The 25,572-nt window shown below is 37.7% G+C and overlaps 1 protein-coding gene across 1 annotated transcript in view; it reads right to left on the bottom strand.

Annotated features, from left to right (window-relative positions):
• Positions 1-25,572, bottom strand: part of LOC107758426 (renalase, FAD-dependent amine oxidase) — a gene marked incomplete at its 3' end in the record, with an annotated part of 38,881 nt that overhangs the window by 2,469 nt on the left and 10,840 nt on the right. The window contains exon 5 of the mRNA XM_016576145.1: positions 3,849-4,022. Within this exon, the coding sequence (XP_016431631.1) occupies positions 3,849-4,022 (174 nt within the window). The remainder of the gene's footprint in view (positions 1-3,848; positions 4,023-25,572) is intronic.

The following is a 25,572-nucleotide window of genomic DNA, read 5'->3' as shown; positions in this document are numbered from 1 at the left end:
TGCAGATATTGTTTATGCTCAAACAGCAACATTAAACAACTAATGTTAAAAAAGTGAAATCGCATTAATTATTAATTAATTTAATTAGGTTTTTGCATTTAAATGGCTTAATGGCCTATTTTTTGTGAATGTTATTTCTTACAACTAATTAAATGGGTCATATTACTTTTCAGACCGATTAGTTTTGTAAAAATCGACGCGTTTCAAAAAGGCGGGGCATAGAGGAGAAACAATAATGTACAGTATGTGGAAAATAATGTGTTTTTTTAACTTTAAACCGCATAAACACATTTCATTACACCAAATACACAAAATAATGTTCTTTTTAGCAGCATCATATGACCCCTTTAAATACAAAATATGAAATCAAGCACAATAAGAACATGCTGTCTGAGGATGCAGGAAAAGGTTTCAGATATTAGCTCCAAAGCTGGCATGGTTCAAGTGAGGGAAAGAGGAAGTAATTTTTTTCTAGTGTATTCACTTGCTTATGTTTAGAGTTTACAAGCATTTCAGCTAAACCCAAAAGAGAGCTCCACATAACTTTCTCATTTCATTTTAAATCAGCCAAATTTATCAATGGAAGGATTAACCTCACAATTATGGAGTGTTGTTTTTGTAAAAAGAGCTTAGCATCCAAAGTGATAAGAGCTGAAATTATTGTTCTAACCAGTCAAGGTTGACTTTGGCTGACCAGTATGAATATCAGTACTGGGCTGAAACACAGAGGCATGGTCATTTTCCGTTTACAGAGCAGTCAGACTATACGTGTTTGGCACAGCACCAGGCAGAGAGGAGGGGAAAAGGAGAAGCAGAGGATGAGAGAGAGAGAGTTTCCTTTACAAAAAGGTTTGAGTGTTTATTTGTGAGTGCATGTGCCAGAATGTGACTGTGCACGAGAGCGAGGTCATGGAGCGTGGGTAGAGGGCTGGCATTGTGCCCGCTGGTTGAGTCACTTATTTCTTGGTGGGGGAAGTGCTTGTCACAAAGTTCACAGGGTAAAAAGGAAACAGTTTTTTTTTTTGCCTGTCAGAAAATAACATAAAAAATGCATTACATATTTATTAAAAGTGGAGTCAGTCATTTTTTCTCATTCAAACTTTTTATCCATACAGAAATTAATGGTACTTTTGATAAATATGTTCATGAAATACAGTCAACGAGTTGAACACTCCACAATCAGTAGATTAATAAAAGCTGTATTTTATATTACATGGAGTGGGTCACCTTATGAGGGCTGACATGTCAAGAACATCATCCAAATACTAACTTGGTAATCCCTTCGCTCGTGGAATGAATTTATCATGTCTGACTGAATAAATCACATCTACAAATTAATGAAGTGCCATTTTTTTATGTTAAAAGATTCTTCAACACACCCACACAATTTACTCACACTTATATTCTGTAATTCTAAACCTGAATGACATTTTATGTCTTACACTGAACAGAAAATAAAATAACAGAATTTTCATTATTGAGTGAACTATTCCTCCAATTTCCTCCTTTAATTACATACATAATGTTTTAATTAGACAATTAATCACACCCAGAGAACATTAACATCTGTAACGCCCACATCCAGACACATTAGTATTATGGTCCAGTACATGAAATGAGTACAAGAAATGACAGACGTTCTATGTTCCTAATTACTGTATAACTTAAACGCCCATTCAAAAAAGAATCTTCTCCGAATAGCTATTTTTCTTTGACATTTTGGAATGAAAGTTTCAGACTTCACATGTAATCCAATTCACATCAATTATGAACCAGTTCTGTTTTTGGGAAACCATCACCCAACCCTCATCTAGCTCATTCCATATTTACTGAACGGCACAAATGGTTTTTTTCGCCAGACGTTTAGGAACACAGTAATAGCTTATCATTAGCGGCCTGCCAAAAAGTTTTCAAAGAGAGCTTGGGTTGCTCTGTGAGATCAGACTCAGACCTACTTTACTGGAACTACAAGCAAAACACATTACTGAAATGAAAGTGAGGATTAAAGCATGGCTGCGTGAAGGCTGAGGAGGCTGGAAGGAGCGTGACGGCCTAAAAGAGCAGTGCAGCAGAATGCAAAATTTAACATCTCCCCTAATTATGATGTTGCCCTCGGAAACACTGGAGTGGATGAAAGGTGACAGGTGCAGAGGCTGTTTTCACAAGACTATTTCCACTGAGCTCCTGCAGATACACGGTCATGAACTGACAGACTTGGCGAGGAAAAACTCGCAAACACAATCACATCTAAATTCTTCAAAAGCAAAAGCTATTTCAGTCACAAATCATATACACACACAAGACACACACACCTAGAATACACATGAGCTATGTTTCCAAATCTAGTGAGCTGCCTCACAGTCTGCTGTCGACGTTGGCTACCTTCTAAAGGGGTTTGCATACCGGATGAGAAGGACAGTGCCACGTCACACTGCAGCTAGACCATCTCGCAGATATTGCACACCAGACGTGGTTCAAGGTGGCAGTCCAAAACAGTGAATCTAATCACCAAACAGGCAAAAGTTCACTTCAAGAATGAACAAAGTGGCACTGAAGACTTTGAAGTTCGGTGTTTGAAAAAACAGAGCAAACAGAAAGAGAAAGGGCAAGACAATTCTTTGGTAAAAAATGCACAAGACTCAATCTTACAGGCTAGGGTGAAGTCATTATGCACATTAACAGTGTTTTGAGAAAATTGTTCAATAGTTATTGTCAATACTTTCCAGTGCTAAATAAATACAACCAGCAATTCCCTGGACTCCATCTATCATCTAGGGGAAAAAATCATCATATTGCGGTCTGAGATGATCTCTTCTGTGAAGGATAAATGTGATGCTGCTCTAGCCAGAACAAGGTACCTTAAAAGGCATAATTTAGCCGTCTAATGTTTGGAACGGCCTCTGGAACAGAATAATTGACGCTTTTGAGTAAGTAAGGTTGATTTAACCTGGCTAACAAGTAATCAGAGAGTAAGGAAATTCACACAAAAATGTGTCTGAGAAAAGCCTAAAAATACCTTAAGATAAACACATGTACATGTGGTTTTCAATTATTCAACAGTCTGTCATCTTTTATTTCTTACATAACATGCATGTCCACACATGAACACAAAATTATGCACACATTATCATACGTGTAGACATTTGCGTGAATACACGTATGAAAATTTAGCATAATTTTAAGACAACCCTTTTAAGGCACCTCAAGGCAGACAAACTCAATTAGACAGTGAAGTAATTCAAAGAAAGGACAGACAATGGCAGGAACAGTGTGGAATGGAAGGGAAGGGTGTCATAAATGTCTTTCGGGCTGTCAACCAAAAAATAAAAAACAAAACCAAATAAAAATGCAAACTGTCACCGTCTAAACTATGCCATTGCTGTCATTGTCTGAAACCATTTATGACCATGGCCATGTGTAAAAGTCAATCGGCATCAGTTTGGATTTGAAAAACATTGGATTTAAAAACTGAATCAGATTTGTGTGCAGTGTGAAAAAAGATCCTGATACATGAAACAGTGAAAGAAACAGAAATTGTAGAGAAACAGAATGAAACATGTCATAGCGGGAGTTGGAGATGAGAGGAGGAAAATATGAAGACACTGACCTAAATTGCGCTTTTTATCATCTATGGCGATGAAGCGAATGCAGGGATTACTGGAGACGTACTTGGCCGCCCAAAGGATGTCGATTCGTGTGTCGGCTTTGTAGAAGAGTCCAAGTGCGTAGCGGGAAGAGTAGCTGACAGCCTCCAACATCCTCCTCTGATTCTCCCCCATCACTGCACAGAGACACACAAATACAGAAGCACAGGATGAAGCCGAGGAGGAAAATATGAAGACACTGACCTAAATTGCGCTTTTTATCATCTATGGCGATGAAGCGAATGCAGGGATTACTGGAGACGTACTTGGCCGCCCAAAGGATGTCGATTCGTGTGTCGGCTTTGTAGAAGAGTCCAAGTGCGTAGCGGGAAGAGTAGCTGACAGCCTCCAACATCCTCCTCTGATTCTCCCCCATCACTGCACAGAGACACACAAACACAGAAGCACAGGATGAAGCCTCTGGGCCTTGGTTAGTTCATCTCTCTATTCACTTCAGACAGCCGCCAGCACTGCTGCCTGTGAAGAACAGGCCTGTAGCATTCACATCGCACAGATCAAATGAGAGAAACACTGTGCCGTCAACTCACACAGGTCTGATAACACACCTAGGTTAGTGTGACAAGAGCACGGAGAGAGATGTTAGGGTGATGCGTAGAGCCTATAAAACACAACCAACAAGTCCCTTCTGCAGATGAGATGAGCCGTGCGGAGGTTAAAATGGACGGTGACTGACACTTTAACGAGAACGAGGTGGATGGACTCGCTTCAGCATGTGGAACTCTTTTTTCAAAAAATGCTGTCCTTGTTTCCTGTCTGGAACATCTGTTATTTATTGGAAACAAGCAGTCACACTGAGGCCTGCTTTAGTTATTTAGGGCCCACAGGTACTAAGTGTAGTGAAGGTCAAAGGTCAGCCCTTGTGGAATCAAATGCATATTTCTACTCAAAGACACCCGTTTCCAGTAAGGAAGAAAGCGTTTTCACGGACAATTGACAGAGAGACCTGATCAACATTAGTCTATCTGAGCAGATGTTTGGTGAAAAGTGATGAACAGAATGCAAACTCATCATTTTCCCTTCACACATGTGTGATTCAGTTCCGAAGGGCAGTGTCAGTGTCAACAAGCTCTGCCCCCTCCGTGGCCCCAGCAAATCTGTATACTATTTAAAGACCCTATAAATCAGTTGGTGAGGGCAGTTTCCCTTCCCGTTTTAATGTAATTCCTATTGAAACGGGAAGCTCAGGTGAGACATATTGAATGGCTTGTCCTTTATTTAAAAAAAAGCCTTTGCAGAGATGGGAATCGTACAGTAAATAACTGAACGATTCTGGTTTCGATTCTTCTTATTGATTCCGGTTCCCTAATGGTTCCATTAACAATCCTTTTAGTGTTTAAAAAATATTTGGAGGGAAAAAAAGCCAAAATGATTAGATAATTTCAATAATAAATATATTTAAAACTATTTTTGATAGTTTTTTATGACACTTCAGGGTTTTTAAATTACTTAAAGTGCCCTAACTATATATTAAACAGCAATAAAAAAAAAACTAAATCTAGAAATAAATTTTATTAATATTAAAATTAAAAAAAAATTTTTTTTTTTTTTTTTAAATTAAAAATAAAAAAAAGTAAACAACATCATATTTTTATATATATTTATATTTTTATTTATGGGGAAAAAACAAGATCTTGAGATGCGCTTTTTAAAAGTTGAACTTATTTTAACTTTTAGAACATCATGTCATATGCATGATGCTGCAAATAACATGAGGCGCAAACGCAACGGTCAAACATGTCCGCCTAGAGAGTACTGTATTTACATTAAAAAAAAAAAATCATGTGAAAATCCTTGTTTGCTTTCTGGTTGTGTTGTTCGGTGAATGACAGTGATGCTACGCAAACCCCCATAACATTGTCAACCGCTGCTGCAATTTCGTCACAAGAAACGCTTCACCAACTGTTAGTTCGATTAGGAAGCAACCAACTAATGATAATGGAATACGACAATAGAGGTGAAACATTCACGTGACTGTCCCCGGACATGTCCCTTTTTATCACTGTCTGTGTCATTGAAGAACATCTGGGGGAGATAAGGAGCATGTAAATGTGCCTCTTGGTACAGAGACAATCTGCTGCGGCATCTGAGCATGGAAACCCCAGAGATAATGCAAACCCTGTCAGCTGAATCCATAAAAAGAGAATCCAAGACCTTGGATTCAAAAGAATCCATTACCTTCTTTTTTTCCTCAAGGTAATGGTATCTGGTTACAGAACACACCCTTGTTAATCGGCATAAAAGATCTTGACACGGGAAGGGTTATCTAATACAGATATGAGAACGCTTTTTACCCATTTAAGTTGTCAGAAATCACTTTCACTAGAGCTGGACAATGAGTGCAGATGCACATTAATGAATCATGACTTCTATTTCAAGTAAAACGAGACCACCTAGTTGGTGGTCTCGATGACTTCAGCTTAGCTACAACTACTGAGATGTTTTTAGAGCTGTGCTTTCAAAAATAGAAAAGTACAGGCTATGTATTTTCTGGCTGCTATGGTAAGTAAAGCTCTGAGTCATGGTGTAAAGTGGATACTGGCCTACATTACCCCCACCCTCTTCCTGCCTGCTCAGGTTGGCAGCGCAATTACCTCTGACAGGTTTGTACTGTGGGTCTTCTAGATTTCAGCTCAATCACATGCTCAGAGCTCACAAACCGACTGAACTGAGAGAAAGATCAAAGCAAAGAATCAACAAACTGCTTTCGTCTCTGGTTAAAATGATAATATTTTATAGACACAGTATTTATTTATTTTTTCATTACAAATAATATACTCAATGTAACAAGTGAAAAGTTACACTGAAAATATGTATGAATTACAGTATTTTTTATATCTTTATACCATTTTTGCTTTAATGACTGACATTCAGTGGAAGCCAAACAATCTGTTCTTTATTCACATTGTCAATGTAAAAAAAAATGCTTACATTTGATTACTGTCCAAGAAATCCAAGAATCTAAAATAGTTTAAGAATGTATAATATATCCATACTATTTCAGCCAATGTTACATATTTAATTGTTCATGCTTATTTCTTCTATTTTTCGATTTAGATTCCCTTATTGCTGTAATCTAACACTCACAGTTATTCTTGAATGAATATTGAATAACATGAATCTTTTTCATACTGTACATTATAAAGCTGTGATGCAAAAATCACTTGTAGCATTTAAAACAACTTTTTTTGTTTAGAGTTTTAGTTTTAATTTAGTCAAAATAGTAATTAACAGTACATACATTTAATATGCTTAATACATATAACTATTGATCACGAAACATTATTGTGTTATCGTATCGGATTACCGTATCAGTCAGAATTTCAAAACTTCTGTAAACTTTTCAATCTTCTAAAACTTTGTGTTCTCCAGTGTTCAAAGCATGAGAAAAAAAAGATTTTTAAATTTCAAATTTAAAAGACATTTTTTGCCAACAATATATTTTTACACTAATTTAGAGAAAGTATTTTTAAGGGCAACGAACAATATTTGAAATGCTTCTTACGAAATAATTCTACTGTTCTACTGGTGTGTGGCTTTCCTTTAATTAAGCCTCATTCTTTGAAAGTTTGCTTTAGCTAGTTTTGAAATAACATGCTGAATTATACATCCACTTGCACAAATGATGTTCACCGGCTTGAATATTTACCCCCCTTTTCCTCTCCCAGTCGTCCCCAGCCTATGGAGAGACAATCTATGCTTTATTACTTCAGTGAGTTTTACATTTTCCACTTCTTTATAAAACATGGATATCCTTTGTCCGCTCACTCTGATGGCTTGATGCTTAATGATAAGTAATGGCACTAATGTGCAATGAGAGCACTAGCGAGTCCTTCAGTAAAAATTTCCTCTTAGTTTAGACCAGAGGGATTTGATTTCATTACACACATCTGTGATCTTTAGCCTCTTTCCCCGACACATCCTCCGGTCGAAAGACTAACAAATCCACGTGAACAGAAATCTACCCAAACAGTCAAACTTTCAATATCCTGAAGTAGAAAAAAAAACTCTTAGGGCTCTGTAAGCCCTGCATAGCCTCAACATGAGACATACCTTGCATGAAAGCACATTCACTTGCAGGGCCACACGCACACACGCACACATGCACCTTATGTCCTCTTCCTCTTTAGACACTTGTCAACACTTTAGAGTCTGCTTTACATCTGTCTGGAGGTTATAAATCTCCAATCTGTGTAAGCAGGGCAGAGCGGAGGGGCTTCTGATATGCTGTATGTGCAGGGCCAACCTCACACAGGCTACATTCACAAAGTCAGTGTTTGGCAACTCTATTTACTGACAGATGTGATTCTGAAACTGTCCTGTTCATACAACAGCTATCAGGAGCAAGTCAAATACTACCGATATGAATAAATTAACCAAAGTTAAGCTGCATTTAAAGTACATTTCTGTGTAACTATATTGCCAGCTAGGAACTTAAAGTACTTGCATTAAAATTCTAGTTGATGCACTAATTACTTTCATGTATGGGCTGATAAATGACTGATATTAATATGTTATACTATTTTGTCTAAAATATTATATAATATATAATTAAATATACAAATACTAATAATCAGCCATTTAAAAAGGCATCATTACAACATGAAAAATGAATACTTATTTTGAGATTTGCTTTTATGTTTAACTGTTCTTTATTTTACATTTCAGTGTTTCTGAAGATTAGCTTTTAGGGAGCATCAGATGATGGCAAATACATGAATTTAAATATCCAATATCAGCCCTTACAAGTAAAAAAGTGATAGTGCTGCAAAACAATATGGTACCAATATATTGTGCATATTTAAGTAAAATATGGTGACTTCCATAATACTAGAAAGATTTAACACAGCATTATTAAATAAAAAATTCCAATAGAGATTGACTTCATTTGTCAAATCTGAATTAACAAAAGGCATCTTTAAATGGTAATCTAATTATTAAATGAATATAGTTTGTAGCATTTGTGTTGTATCCTAACTAGGATCTGTTCACACAAAGTTCTAAAAATTTAAAGAGATAGTTCACCAAAAAAGGGACTCAAAGCCATGCAAGTTTGTAATAACATGTGGATGAGTAAAAGATTATGATACATTTGAGAATGATCAGTTTTCAGAACTCACAACCAAATTTTCAGGTAAAGTATCACTTTAAGCACATTTTTCTACTATGCATGTAAACACACTGACGTTCAAAAGTTTGGGGTTGGTAAGATATTTTAAAATGTTTTTCAAATAAATCACTTATACTCACCAAGGCTGTATTAATTTATAGCAAATACAGTAAAAACAGCAATATTGTGAAATATTATTAAAATTTAAAATAACCATTTTGTATTTTATTCTATTTTAAAATTAAATTTATTCCTGTAATGGCAAAGCTGAATTTGCAGCAGCCATTAATCCAGTCTTCAGTGCTACATGATCCTTCAGAAATTAAATGTTGAAAACAGTTGTAGTGCTTAATATTTTGTGATATTTTTTCAGGATTCTTTGATGAATAGACAGTTCAAAAGAGCAGCATTTATTAAAAAAATTAAAAAATCTAATAAAAGTATTAATTTCTTTAAAAAAAATCTTACTGACCCCAAACTTTTCAAGAGTAGTGTAGATAAAACGAAAAAAGGAAAATAGGGCAACGCTAACCACCACCTGCTTTTAAATTCAGGTCACACATATGCAGCACATTTGAAAGCACACTAAGAGACAAAACCTGGATTTCCAGTTACTCTAAGTAAATACCAAAGCATTATAAGCTGCTTGCAAATTAGCTATCACCTGACTGTGAGCATCTTGCTCGTCTAACCTGAAAAAGCAAACTGTCTGCAGCTCTACGGCAGGATCCCGAGGCTAGTCATTGACACGTGTTTGGCTGTGAGAATGACTACATTAGTATCTGTGAGTGTGTGTGCGTGCAGCTCTGGGACAAGAAGGTTAACATTTTCCAGTTGGCGGCTCGGGGGCATGTGTTGAACCCTGCACTTGCGGCCCCTGGATCTTTGTTGTGGGAGTGGGTGAAACGTTCATGAAACTCAGCTTGTTGACAGAGCGATTCTTAATCAATACTGTGAGTTTTACAATATGCAAAGTGACTGAACTTACATTTGTCTAGTCACTGACCAACTTTTAACTCAAAAACGGCAACATATCATGTCGGGACAATGTTAAGACATCAAACATTTCATTTAATTACACATGAATAAGAAGACAGCAAAAATGTGGCAGTTTTGATCTCTTATCCAACAGAAAATCACAAAAAACTAGCAAAAAATCTAAAACTTGAATGCAGAAGTTGTGTGCACAGTACCAAAGGTCTGGTGGTCTCATGCTAAAGCATGAGATATGAGGCTTCCTTCTAAAGCTTCCTCTCAGAAGCACGTGTATGTGTGTAAGTGTGTGTGTTCGCATAAGGGGGTGGAGAATTACTGAGCTACGGGGTGATTAGAAAAGTAAGGACCCAAGGGAACATGTAGGAGTGAGTCTGGCTCAAGCCCAGGTAGTTATGCACATCTGCATTACATCTAAACACAAACATACACAAAGAAAGAAAGAAAGAAAGAAAGACGCGCACACACACACACACACACACACACACACACACACACACACACACACAATGGATCTCAAATTACTCATGGACAGTAATGCTGTGGTTTCCAGAGAGAGTATCTGAACTTGAAAAGGTATTCAACCTTGTCCACATACAAATGTGTTCAGTGTATACATGACAATCCTTTCATCTTTCAGGATGAATGCAGAATGTTTACAGCGATGAGAACACAGAAACATATTTTAAATATATACATGAATGCATTCTTATTGGCACATCGACTCTGTTCCAAAACCTAGTGAGCTTTCTATGGAGGAAGCATTTTAAAACGTTTAAGGTACAGTACTCTTCCAAAAGATAGGCTGCATGATAATTCTTCCTTCTAAGATACCTTGTTTTTGCCAAAGTCTAAAGTAGCACTGAATATATCCTTCATGGAGAAGGCAACTGCAAAATGCTCAGTACAAAAAATAAAAAATCAATCCAAGATGGTGGACAATGCAAGACAAATGTAATTGCAAAATCAAAGTGTAAAATTAAATATACATACTTTGGATCAAGTATGTAAAGTAAATGAGTTTGTGTGGATATAATTAGCAATAGGTAACATAACAATGAGTCTGATGAAAAGTGCTATTTGGATGTAAACATTTTGGGTTGTGATTTCTTGCAGAGCTGCATGTCATTTGCTGGGCTGGTTACACATAAATGCTGCTTGGCTTGAAAATATAAATCCAGAGTTATTTTGCAACAGCCCCTCTGGTTCACAGGCACTCAATGAGGGGTAAACGGGAGAAGGTGATGAATTACGATACAAGGACATTTTTCTCACAAAACAAAGTGCATATTTTGGCTACTAATGTGTCATTTCTAAGCACACAAAGTCAGCCAGGACTGTTCCAGCAGTGGTTGTGGAATACGTGTGAATTTTCCCTAAAGGAATGGGTCTTGGGGATCAAGTTATTTTTTCCTTGTCAATGATTGGCCTAATTGGAGACATCAGTATAGGGTGTCAGGGGATGTGATTTAATTCCATTTTAAGAGGTATGACTGTCCCATGGTCATGTAGAGTTAGGCTTCTTTGATGCTCAGCGCAGGAGAAGTGATTACAAAAGATACCACTGTGAAAAATGAGGGTTTATTCTACAGTGGTTTTAAAGGTACAGTGCATCAATGAAAATTATATTATCATTTACTCTCCCTCAAGCAATCCCAGATGCGAATGACTTTGTTTCTTCTGTGGATTTATAGAAAAAATAATCCATCTCTGTGAGTCCATAAATTGCAAGTGGATAGGTCTCTCAAAACTGAGGCTTCAATAACCACGCAAAACAAACACAACAGCAACCCATACAACCCCAGTTGATGAAGCAATGTCTTCTGAAGCAGAACAATAGGTGTGTGAGAAAAATACTATAAAAATAAATACTATAAAAGAAAAAATATAAACCATTGCTTTCAGCCATTTGTCATGCGTGCATTCTCACACACCCCTATCGATTTGCATCAGAAAACATTGATTCATCCACTGGGGTTGTATATGGATTACCGCCATGTTTACCTTGTGTGGTTTTTGAAGCATCAACTTCAGAGGTCCCATACACTGGCATTATAGGGACTCACAGAGATGAATTATTTTTCTAAAAATCTTCATTTGTGTTCATCTGAAGAAAGAAAGTCATGTACATCTGGGACAGCATGGGGTCAGTAAATGATGACAGAATTGTCATTTTTCAGTGGAGTATTCTTTTAACTCACCCTCATGTTGTTCCAAACCTATATGACTTTCTTTTTTGTGTCATTACATTAACTGTATTTAGTACCATTCAGTAGAGCAGCATTCACAAAATGAGAATCTTCATTTTTTCTTTGAGAATAAGCAGCAACGTGGATTTGTCCATATAATAAATGACATACTAGGTTGATTCAAGCTTAAATACTGAATGAAACCACATCCAGCATTCAGTGAAATTCAAAACAAGTTTATTTTAGAATTTGGGTGGTCATTTTTTTCACATTGGCATTGTTTGAGGCAACATTGTTGCAAGCGCACCAACTCCCAAGCATTCATCATTGTTCCCTGGAAGGGCTGGCCTTTGCTGCTACCCTCTGGGACGCCACACAGCAGCACAGCATACTGGAAAGCTACACAGAGTGCACAAGAGAGCTGAACCATTTCCCAATTTATGATCTCTCAGCCCTTTAAAGGTTGATTTAATATTTGCCTGAGAGGTTCTGGAAAGCTTCCCGAAAATGAAAAGGAAGAGAGAGAGAGAAAAAAAAGGGAGTCGAATGTTGTTTAGCTAACTTTTAATGCACTTGTTGGTGAACTGTGTCCAACAAAAAGAAGTATTTATTAGTCTGGGTGAAGTGGAGGGGGACTGACACCATTCAGATTCAAAGAAGCTTTGCACGGGAGCGAGAGGTCCATCATTAGCCGTAGCTTCTACTGAACCACGTTTCAACACACATTTGCTCAAATGACATGTGATTGGGATGATGTACAGCATGTTGGGAGAGAAGAGTCCTGAATTGCTTTTCCAACTGCTCACGAGAGCCAGGTTATATTCAAGTCACTTGAAAAAAAAAAAAGCCAATGAGATGTGTGCACCCAGCGCCAAGGCAAGTTGAAGCGAGCGCTGCCAAACCACCTGGATGCGAAAGCACTTTATCTCATGTATGCAATTAAAGAAGTAAAGGCCAGCAGCATTATATATGCCTCCAAGTTGTCTGAAAACATTTAGTATCCAAACACTGATAAATCACCACTCTTATTTGCCATGTGATTTCATTAAAGGTGACTCATAAAAAGGCCTCCATGTAGACTGGATTCACTTGAATGCTGATCCTGTGGATGAGGTTTTGCCCTTCAAGTCTTAGCCTGAAAAGAAAACCAACTTCAAATGATGGCACTTTTGGTTTTGAATGTGCCAAAGTCTTTAACACATGCTCAGTCTTTTCAGATGTCTGCCAAATGTGATTAAATGTGCAAAGAACCAAACTTTGTGCTGTAATTCATCTGCAACAAGATGTTCTTCAGAATGTTCTCCATGTACTAAAGAAGCTTATCTACACATGAGAGATAATGGCCCTCACTATAACACACATCCAGGTTTTCTCCTACAGCACTGGCCCATAACACAGAGGATTCTGTGAGCCAACTACAGATCATCCATAAACCGCAGTCTTTGGCCGATGCTATAAATGAAAACTTCTCAGCTCTTTATATCCGGAGTCGGAGCCCTGGCCACTAGAGAGACGGATGTGCCTCCACAGCTGCAGGCCACTTTAAAGCAGCACAGGTTTTCAGGGATGTTTATTAACGTTTTTTGCTGGAGGGACTTTTTTCGGTTTCCCTGCAAACAGGGCAATAATGTACACTTTCTTGTATAGCCAGGTAAACAAAGACGAAACTGCTCTAAAGTCAGCTGAAATATCTGCTGGATAAATAAGGTGATTGCCAGCATGCCCGAGCGGTTTGTTTCATAGATAGCTCAAGTGTAATTTGGAACTAAACAGTGACATTTAGGGCAGCTACCTGAGGGCTTCAGCGTTGACGTCAAGCCACAGGTTATTTTAAGCAGTAGGTCAAAGGTGACCTATTTCTTTTACAGAATATTTTGCCCCAACATGGCAAGCTGAAATCCATGTTACAGCGTAAAAGCCTGTTTTTAACTAATGGACAATGCTAAAAGTCTTCATCATAAATGTGTATAGTGTGTCTGGCGCTGCAGTGGACTTTCAATGATGTGGTATAGGAAATCAATACATCCCATTTCTAACTCCAGACTCATTCAAAGAGCAAATAAAAGCTGCTCTACTGTGGCAATGCAATCAATTTGGTTATCTAAATTATAGTAAATTACTTCAGGAGTGCTACAACTCAGCTTTCTGGATGTAATACAACATTTTTTAAAACTATCTAAAATTCTTTCCAGCCTTATTGGAAAAACGTGCCTGTGGTGACATTGCTGAAAAATTATTTTACGTTGCTTCTTGCATGTTTTGCGACACTTTCAAAGTGAAATGTCAAGGGAGTGGCACTAAATGTGTGTTCAGTTTTATCAGAAACAAATGAATGTGAATCTGGCAACTTTTGTTAAAAGTTGCTTGTTGTACATATTGTGTCAGTTTGGAAATGTGAAAAAGTGCTCTATGCTCTATCGGTTTTGAAAATAAATTACCACCTAAATCTATCCAACAGAGTTTAAAAAAAAAGAAAGAAAAAAAACATTTGAATGCAATTTTAGCTTAGCAAGTCTTTGAGCTCTTTTATCATGACTTGCATTTCACGAGACTCGTACCTGAGTGCTCCACAATGCAAGTGCAATGCTGTACCAGGTGAGCAAGTTTACTACAATAAAAGCGCAATTACATAAGGAGCTGGTTATGTGATGAAAACATCAAAATGTATTAGTTTACAAATCATGCACTATGGTAATGTTTTAAGGTCATATTAAAGCTGCCCCGTAATCATAATTTGTGTAAAAAGGAAAAAAGTTGTTACCAATTAGGTCATATTAAAGCTGCCCCGTAATCATAATTTGTGTAAAAAGGAAAAAAGTTGTTACCAATTAGGTCATATTAAAGCTGCCCCGTAATCATAATTTGTGTAAAAAGGAAAAAAGTTGTTACCAATTAGGTCATATTAAAGCTGCCCCGTAATCATAATTTGTGTAAAAAGGAAAAAAGTTGTTACCGTTTTATTGCAATAAATTAAATGTATTGATTTTTGGAGTTTTGGAGCAAAATTGTAGGTAGTGGCATGTTTTTCCAGTGAGCCTGGGTTGCTGAAATCAAGGTACTGTCCATAACAGATCTGATGACAAAATGATAATTTTGGATAATTTCTGAAAAACAGTGTTTAAAACTAAGACACAGAGCTTTCTTAGACTTACATTAAAAAAGAACAAAAGGCTGTTTGACAAAATGGCAGTTGACAACAGTTGCTAAGGTAGGATTGGTCAGCAAGTAATTTTAAGGTGGGTCTTGGAGAAGAGTGTACATACAGTTTTTACAAAAACATTATTAGAATGTGGTATTATGTGCTTCCTCAAATGTATGACTAATCAATGTAAAACAAATTCTTCCTATATTTAAATGAAAAAAAAAAAAAAAACGAATCTCACAGGACAGGCTCTATTTTATAAGGGCAGACAGTTGGATGCAGTCATGTAGTCATGCAGTATAGCTGAAGTTAAATCAGGAGTGCATGATGAAACAGACGAAGCAGAGAACTGACATGCAAATGTGTAAAAACCGCCATTACTTTAAAAGATCATTTCAGTTTTAAGATGGCTTGGCAAGAGAACTGCTATTAGGAGCACAACTTAGCCAGAGCCTTTCCCGGCCTTGTCAAAAGAAGCTCTTTCTCTGCATCACAAATTCCTCTTAATTTAGAGAGCAATTCACTGCTCATTCATCTTCTGTTCTAATCCAAATACAGATCATGGCACTACCCAAAAATGGCATTCGCTCTTGGCACACCAGGGGTGAGATTATCTCAAGCCTCTTCATGCAGCAGAGTATTTTACACTCACAACTCTGAGGTTTGGGCTCAATTTCTCACATGCTTGACTATGGTATCTTCTTTTCTGGGTGTGACTCTAATTTTAGATTGGCGCACCTTACATCTTCCTCTTTTTATGCACAATTTCCTGAATAGGGTTTGTATAAAGACACATTGAAATGCATGCAAAAAAAAAAAGCATGTTTCTGTAACAAATGTGTATGAGGCATGTTATGGTTGACATCCTAAAGCAAGTTCTGTTCTCTACAGTTGCAGATTCACTTGAAAAAAAAGAATCAGTTAATTAACTAAAAAAGGTAAATAAATCAATAATTAAGCTTTGACTTAAAAAATATATTTAAAGTCACCATGAAAACAAAATTGACAGTTCCTATTTTTTATGGAATATTGCTGTGTTTGTTCTAAATGATTTATCTGTGCACATACTTAACGTTTTAAAAAATCATGTGCCCTCGTAATCTTTAATAAAAATAACTTCCCCTCCCTCTTGCAATGGCATCTCTTCTCTTCTCTTCTCTTCTCTGGTGATGTGTGTCTTAGACAACCTGTCACTCACTTGAGATCACAGCAATAGCAAACAACAACGATCCAACAATCCAATCAATTCCTGATGGACCAAATTAAATCCCACCATACGTTTTTCTTGTCTGAGAAACTGTTTCACTCGAATATATGTCACAATAAGGAAAGAAAAGACAATCACAACTTCTCTTTCATGTCGACTATAAAATTATTTATTTAATTAAAGGGATGTTTACTCAAAAATGCTAACTCTTTACTCTCAATGCAAATGCCATTCCAAACCTGTATGACTTACTTTTGTTTTATGTGTATTTTCTATTCAATAAAGACAGACATCTGAGACTAACTTGACTTTCCTTTAATAAACTTGTGAACCCCTACCAGTGTTGGGCAAGTTACTCTGAAAATGTAATCAAATTACTAGGATTCGTGAGCACGCAGGTTTCAGCACTGCATTGCTCAACGCTGCAAACACGTGTTATAGCTTAAATAGAAACTATGCATATTAATCGTTTATATTTTATATTAGTTCATGTAGCTTTTGTGCAATAGACGAATAACAATTTATTTGTTTTAGATATTTTATGTTATATATTTCTATTTTGCGGGAGTCCCGTTAATTATTTTAGTCTCCCGCATCCCGCACACACACGAGTCTCTGCACTCGCCTATCATGTGTTGTCCCGCGCCGCACTCTGTTGCGTCGGGTCTCGCGGGAGAGCAGGTCTCTAATCCACTGGCACTTGACTCGACAGTGCGTGTGCTACATCCTTTTTACAATCTCCAGATTATAAAACACTGCATTCTGTCAGCAATGTAACGCGGCAGTAACGTATAGAGACCTCGGCTTGTAACTACTCTAATTACTATTTTGAAAATTATAACGCGTTAAATTACTCTGTTACTAAAAAAGTAATCAAATTACAATAACACGTTACTAAGTAATGCGTTACTGCCCAACACTGGCCCCTACACACATTTTCATATGTCATTAACCCCGGGTGTGTTCCCCCTCTCGGGCCCCCACTACAACAAACATACATCAATTGTTCCTATTGTCACAACTTTATTCTGAAGAACATTAAAGAATGAATTTGTTGGTAACCAAACAGTTTTAGTTACCATTGACTTCCACTCTATGTTGAAAATTTTTTTTAAGGAATATTAGCTGTTGTATGCCTCTGTTCTACTAACATGTTTTACAAAATAAACAGAGAATTTCAACAAAAAACATTTTGTGGAAAACACAGTGACCAAAATTAGAGAACAGTAACCACAGTAGCATGATAGAAGATTACAACTAAAATTTTGGAGGGTTACAGCTGTCAGAAATGAGTAGGAAGCGTAGAGGCCCTTGCTTTGAATGACTTCAGCACATCTGGGGCCGCAGGAGATCACTAGTTTCTCACACTGCGCTGGTGTGATCTTGGTCCACTCTTCTTCCAGTCTCTTCCATAGTTTAGTAACTGTGGTGAGTTTCTTAGTCATAACTTTGTCGCCAAGGATTTTCCAGAGATTAAAAATCGGGTTTAGATCAGGACTCTGGGCCGGCTATTTCATTATTTCATTGCTCTTAGCTTCAAGGAACTGCTTTACCCATTTTGCAGTGTGACGGGGAGCATTATCCTGCATGAAAATTGCAGGCTGATTCGGAGATGCTTGCAGGGAAGGCACCACATGTTGCTGAAGAAGGTTCTGATAAACATATGCATTCACCCTGCCATGTATCTATTTAAGAGGCCCAACTCCTGCTGCAGAAAACATCCCCCAAACCATGACACTTCCTCCTCCACCTTTCACTGACTTTTTACCCACTCGGGGTTCAGTCTTTCCCAAGTTTGACGCTGAACAAAATGTTTCCCTTCAGACCCAAATAAATTAAACTTGTTTGCACCACTGAAGTGAACTTTGGACCCGCTCTCCTCTGTCCACACATCATGCTCCTCAGCAAAGGTTAGTCTAGCCTTTTGATTCTTTCTGCTGATGAGTGGCTTCGTCACTGCAGAGTGCACTTTCAGTCCGACTTCTCTTAAACGTGCCGAGACAGATCCTTACCCTGTTCAGCACTGAACTGGCAAGAAATTCCAGGTGCAGTGTAGAACCAATTCCCCACTGAGATTCTCTGCATTATCCTGCCTTCTCCTGCATTGGTCTTACGTAGACAACCAACCTTTTTGGGGGACTTGAATGAATCAGTGTCATTGTAAAGCTGCAATATTCAGGAAATCACAGATTTGGAATGACAAACTTCTTGTGCAGTAGCTGAAAGGGTCATCCATTTGGCCTTCATCTGGACAACCTGCTGTTGCAGGGTTTCAGTCACCTTAGAGCAGCCTACCATCTTGCAATCTCAGTGAAAATTAGAGGAATGCTGCCAGTTAAATAGGGTTTGTCATATAATTAAGAAAATTAGAACTAGATGATTAACACCAATAACGGAGGTATCTGTAATTCTCTAATTTTGATCACAGTTCTTTTTCAAATTTCTCATTTAAGTTTTTTATACTGTGCTTCAGATTAATTTATGAAATATGCTTAAAAAACTGCCCTTCTACTCCTGTTAGGATAGGTTTTAATAGGACTAAGCAGTGACCTTGAAATTTAGGAAATTGTAGGTTGTTCTCTAATTTTGATCTCCACTGTAGACATTCATATAAATTCATGTTTAAAATGTTAATTAAATAATAATTGCATTGCCCAGCTGCTTTTCTTATTCATTTGCTGTTTTTATCCTTTTAACAACAACAAAAAAAGTTACATTGAATTAATCTGTCATTGAACATTTCACACATGGGAGCAATCAATGAACTTATGACTGGATTTCAAGACATGCACTTTTGATACATGATGTCCACCACATTAACATAAAGGTAAACACATAAAGAAAAATAAATTTGTTATATGTTTTTACATATATTTTATGTTTACAGATGCATTATTTATTGCATTTATTGCACACAAGTAACTATTTAATAACTACTTTTAAATATGAATAAAAGTAAATAGTCTGTTTTAAATGTCACTTTATGTCATTTATTTAAAAAATTGTCTACTTAATTTTTTAATACACTGATAAATGATTTCTTCGTTTATTTTTAAGTGGCACTCCTATTCTGACATACTAATCTAAATGAACTGCTTATTCACCAATGGTAAATACATTTTTCTTAGCACTACACACCATTATTTTCATTCAAAATGGACATGATCTGTCAAATCAGTCTGATGCGTCAAAAGGTGACTCACAGAACAAAGGTACCGCACCAAGTGTCAACAACAGATGGAGCGCTACTTTGACAGGGTTAAGCGACCCAATTATAAAGAGAGAGAGTGACGAAGAAAGACAAAAAAAACCCTATCCCTCTATTGTTTGGTCTCCAGTCCTGAGTGCCTTTGAGAGAGCTGTGGAGAGAGGAGCACTAAGTATCCATTTAGCCCACAACACCCAGACAGTGCAGGGGAAATAAGCATGCCTTTCTGTCAGGAGTCAGAACAAGGGATTACATCACACCAGACTTGAAAGCAGCAGACCCAGACAGCCACTCGATGAGAGACAAAAAGAGAATCTCCAACCAAGAGGAGGATGATGTAACTTGACACATTTATTGCATTCTGAGCACGGGAGGAGCTCAAGGTAATTGCTAGCCAAACGAAAAGCTTGGATATTTATGTTTGGTGTCAGGGAACAAAAGAAGCGCCATTTTAAGTTTAACGATGCATCCTGTCATGCCTTTTATCATATCTGCTGATTAACAACAGCTCTTTAAAGGTAACTGGAAAAAAGGGAAATAATCAGCATGCTACCTATCTCGCACAGCCAGACCCCATCAAATAACGCAGCCAGGGAGACTGATTACCACATGAGAGAGAGAGAGACTGCCAAAAATAGAGCTTTAATTTCATTAGAAATTAAGAATCATGTTTCTCAACATCAGCAGAGTTTCAAGGCTGTCAGGGGATCTGGGCCATGGAAAAGATCCGCACGAGTGTAACTGCCGGCCACACAGAGGTTAGATGCAAAAATGCCCTATTTCAGCACAATGATGTAATCACTTATAGGCACAAAGGCTTGCTAAGTTTGGTGCGCCATGATAGACCTGCACACGGACAGGAAGTAAAAGCACACAATAGGAAAGGGTGTGGGCACACCATCACTCATTGACAGTAACAGAACGGGCAACTGAGTCAATGACTCCTATATGCAGGCATCAGTATTGCCTTTGTCATCCTTAAATATCAAGATGCACTTTGCATAAATGCATTTATTAGTGGCCCATAAACTGCAGTTAAGTGAATCAGGAGTTATGATTTACAGCTTTAATCTCATATAAAGAGGTTAAATGTGGTCATTCAGCACATGGAAGGGGAATGCAAACTTTGCACTCCATAGCCTGGAGGGAGTGTGACTGTAAAATTAAAGAGCTGCAAGGAATTATGAAGAAAATCAATCAATCAATCAATAAACAAACAAACACCTAAAAAGAAATATGTCCCACTTTCACAGCAGGGAAAGAGCACATAGATGTACACTACTGTAGTTCAAAAGTTTAGGGCCGGTAAGATTTCATAATGTCTTTGAAAGAAGTCTCTTATGCTGAACAATTTATTTGATAAAAAACATAGTAAAAATAGTAATATTATTAAAATGTAAAATGACTGTTTTCTAATATGTTTTAAAATGTAATTTTTCCTGTGATGGTAAAGCTGAATTTTCAACAGCCATTACTCCAGTTTTCAGTGTTACATGATCGTTCAGAAATCTTCCTAACATGCCTATTTGCTGCTCAGGAAACAATACTTATTATTATCAATTCTGAAAACATAAAAGTGCAAACAGTGCTTGATATTTTTGTGGTAACACTGACACATTTTTTTAGGATTCTTTAAGGAGTAGAAAGTTTAAAAGGACACCATTTATTTGAAATAGAAATCTTTTGTAACCTTAATGACTCCAAATGACTCCACTCGCACTTTTAATTAATTTTATGCATCCTTGATGAATAAAAGTATAATTTCTTTCAAAAAGAAATCCTACTGACCACAAACCTTTGAATAGTAGTGTATATAATGAACAATAATACGGTTTAGGAAGCATTTACTCTTTGTTTAACTGGAGAAAGAGCAGAAAATCTAAACCGTTTTTGTAGGCATTGGGTCAACTTCCTCTTTAGGGTCTTCTCTGCCTTTAACCACAAAAGCAGAAATGGTTCTGCATAGGCTTAAGCAGGCCTGCCAAAGTGGAAGTGAATTTTGATCAGATTCTAATTTTGAAATGTACTTATTCAGCCTCTTACTGTGTCTCTGGAGAACAGGCCCAACCACCTGTTATAGATTACATCCTCTGATGCGCAGGAAGAGCCAGACCCAGTGTTTTATGTTCAAAAATGCACTCTCCTTAGTTTGTGTTAGTACATGTGTAGGCTTTGGGTGTGTGTGTACGCGTGTGGCATGTTTCCTAAGCTAGAAAATGTCCATGAAGTGATTGTGGAGTTACTATGGAGGAAATCAGAGGTCTGAGAGCACTCAAACATGTTATGTCACTCCAATTCAAATGGACTGTGCCAGCGCTTGCAAAAGCTGCATTCCACTCTCTCATGTTAATTTCTGGCAGCTGGTGGAGCATGTCAGTGACAGCAGACAGCTAGAATGAAAGAATTACGGAAGAAAGTGTTGCAGAATATGATGAAAAACATCCAAACATTAAGGAGGGGAATTTCTGGCCAAGAAGCGAGCAGAATCTGTCAGGAAGTCAGCTGCAACTGAACGCTTCAGAGTTGGCAAAGCAACTCTGGCCCAAACGTATGTTCCATAACCCTAGTCAAACCACTAACCCAGTATATTACATTCAGTAATATATTAGAGGAAACAAATCAGAGTCAAGTCCAGGGAGGGCTCCGATCCACATCAGGCACGCCACAGCCCAGCAGCAAGCATAGAGTTCATTCATCTTTTGCAAATGATACACACTCATATTTCCTCCTCATTTCCCCTGCACAAACAAAGCCACTGGAAAAACCAAAGGCCACTGAATGGAAGGGCAGGGCTGGAAGGACGTGATTGTCACTGCATTCAGGTTAAAAGAAATATGGCTGCTCTGGATTTCATTGGTTTCTATGGCTATTCTGCTGATATAACCACATACAAACTCTAAGCGCATGTAACAGCCATGTAAAGAACTGTTCAAGATGTAGGTCATTTTGCCTTGGCTCATTTTGAATTTTGCAAAGTTGAATCAACCTCTCAAAATACTGTCAAAATATATGTAAAATAATTCATGTGGAATATGATCACTGTCATGTGAATCACTACATGCTACTACACTGAAGAATTATCTACTTCATCAAAAATGCGATTTACAATAATAACTTTTTATCATCTATTGATTCTTTTTCTAAGGCGTTTTGGCTGTTTTTGTTCTTATCTGACAAAGTCTATAAATTCTGGGGTGAACAATAAAGTATAAAAAGTAAAAGCAAATAATATTCTCTCAATTTAGCATTAGAGTTGCTTATAGCATTCTTTCAGCATTGAAACAATTCCAATTAATTTATATTTGCATTCATAATTTCTTTCAAACACATTAGACCTAAAGACCTAAAAATTGTGGTCAAAAGACACTTCTGTGAAATCATGCTGTGATAAAGCAGGAAGTGTGAGGCATTCATTTTTTTTTCAGCATGTAGCTCCAATCTGTGAAAATTATTTCCAGATTGCATCTCTTTGCCAGTGGCTCATACCTGCCTGCTGCCCCCAACTGTCCAGATGCTGCCATTACAAATAGGACCACTAAACACAGTGACATCATAGCAAACAGGACAATGATGACAAAATGAACACGTTTTATCTATGTGTTGGTTGATACCATAATTCTGAGAATAAAGCTTTTTCCTCAACCTTTCTAGCCATATTAATACTATAGCTTAAAAGTTTGGGGTTGGTAAGATAGTCTCTCATGCTCACCAAGGCTGCATTTATTTGATCATAAATACAGTAAAATAGTAATATTGTGAAATATAATTGCAATTAAAAAACTGTTTTTTAGTTGAATACATTTAAAATTGTAATATATTCCTGTGATGGCAAAGCTACATTTTCATCAGCCATTACTCCAGTTCTCAATTTCACATAATCCTTCAGAAATCATTCTAATATGCTGATTTCGGGCCCAAGAAACATTTCATTATCATTGACAAGGAAAACAGTCGTGCTAAATTAATCTGATAAATTTCTTTCAGGATTCTTTGATGAATAGAAAGTAAAAAACAAACAAACAAACAAAAAATGTCTTTACTGTCACTTTAAATCAATTTAATGCATCCTTGCTTAATAAAAAATAAATAAATTACAATGTATTTGATCTGGCATATGATGTAGTTTAAAAATTAAACAAATTTAAACAAATTGCCCTGGACAATCAGTTCAGTCATAAATCAGTCCCAAAGGCACTACATCTCAAATTAAGAAGCCAAATATATAAACTACACCTCTGATAGATGACCCATTTATTGAAATTATGAATACAAAAACAAAGAATATAGATTCAGATACTGTAGGTCACAAAAGGTTACAAAAACTCCAACTAAATATGATAATATGTTCTAGGAAAACAAAGATGTATGCAGAAGAGAAAAAAAGTCACAAATGAAAAACATAGCCCACTAAAAATGAAAGATCAGAAGGGTTTAAGGAATTTCAAGAAATGGCTGTAATATGTCTCCCAGGAGCAGTGTTTTTCTGAACACATGGGTTTTCTCACAGTAAAACCAGTCATGACACAAAACGTCTCGGTTACGTATGTAACCCTCGTTCCCTGAAGGAGGGAACGGAGACGTCACGTCGGATGACCGACGAATTGGGATCTCGCTTAGAGGGACCAATCTACTTCGAGTGTAAACTAAACGAGCCAATGCACATTGGCATGCGATTATTGCATCCAGCTGCTGCTGATCACAGCGTGAGTATAAGTAAGCAGCAGATGCAGCGCATATTCAGGTTTTCGCTGAGGAGCCGAGCCGGTGACCCGGCAGCTCAGCGGTGGTACAGCAGCTGTGGCGACGGGACGTGACGTCTCGACTCCGAGATGATCATCTTCCCGCAATGAGAAGATGACTCATCCACAAACGCCACCTCAGCGTGCTAGATGCCCAGGCACGTGAGGCAGCGATCGTGACCATCACCCGGCGCCAGGTAACGACCGCACCCAGAAACACACGGGTGGTAAGACATCTTTAAAAAGACGCGTCTTCAAAAAGACGTTCCACCCGTGAAGCTCTTTTAGAATGGAAATTGCTCTTTTAGTGTGCTGAAGCGCACAGGGGAGATGGCCGTCTGCAACACACACAGGGGTAGTGCAGCCTGTTGTGTGCAACCCACTCGACACGGGAAAACCACCGCCGCTGAAGCGCCGTCCACCAGCACGAGAGCCCACCGAAGAGCGTGCTTGACTGTAGTTTTTCTCACTACTGTAGGAAGGTCAGGAGCAGAACGATAGAACCGCTCGGCTCCGAAGCGAAAAGCTGAATATGCGCTGCATCTGCTGCCTACTTATACTCACGCTGTGATCAGCAGCAGCTGGATGCAATAATCGCATGCCAATGTGTATTGGCTCGTTTAGTTTACACTCGAAGTAGATTGGTCCCTCTAAGCGAGATCCCAATTCGTCGGTCATCCGACGTGACGTCGAGAGTGACTGACTGAAAGGGAATAGAATAACACTTAAAAGAGTCCAAAAAGCCATGTCTTGTTGAAGTGGCTTTAAAATAACTATGATTTGACAGAGAAGCAGTTAAATGAGAGTCTACATTGACTTGAGCCTGCCAGACAATAAATCAACTTAATCTCTTTGGGAAAAAAAATCTGATCTCCAACTCTGAATGGGTATTTAAAGGGTTACTCCACCCCAAAATGAAAATTTTGTCATTAATCACTTATCCCCATGTCGTTCCAAACCCGTAAAAGCTTAGTTCGTCTTCGGAACACAATTTAAGATATTTTGGATGAAAACCGGGAGGCTTGTGACTGTCCCATTGACTGCCAAGTAAATAACACTGTCAAGGCCCAGAAAAGTATGAAAGACATAGTCAAAATACTCCATCTGCATTTTATGAAAATTTAATCCGAATTTTATGAAGCGACGAGAATACTTTTTGTATGCAAAGAAAACAAAAATAACGACTTTATTTAACAATTCGTCTCTTCTGCGTCATCATAGGGCCATTTTGGAGAGTATCTACTGAACGTAAACTGCGTATGCTGTTCTACTCATAGATATATATACGTAGATGCCTCATTAGCGACTGTTTCTATGGGCCG

The sequence above is a fragment of the Sinocyclocheilus rhinocerous genome, unplaced genomic scaffold (assembly GCF_001515625.1).
Source record: "Sinocyclocheilus rhinocerous isolate Xijiao unplaced genomic scaffold, SAMN03320098_v1.1 scaffold1676, whole genome shotgun sequence".
Classification (NCBI taxonomy): domain Eukaryota; kingdom Metazoa; phylum Chordata; class Actinopteri; order Cypriniformes; family Cyprinidae; genus Sinocyclocheilus; species Sinocyclocheilus rhinocerous.
The sequence above is the reverse complement of the archived record's forward strand: the minus strand, read 5'-3'. Positions and strand labels throughout refer to the sequence as shown.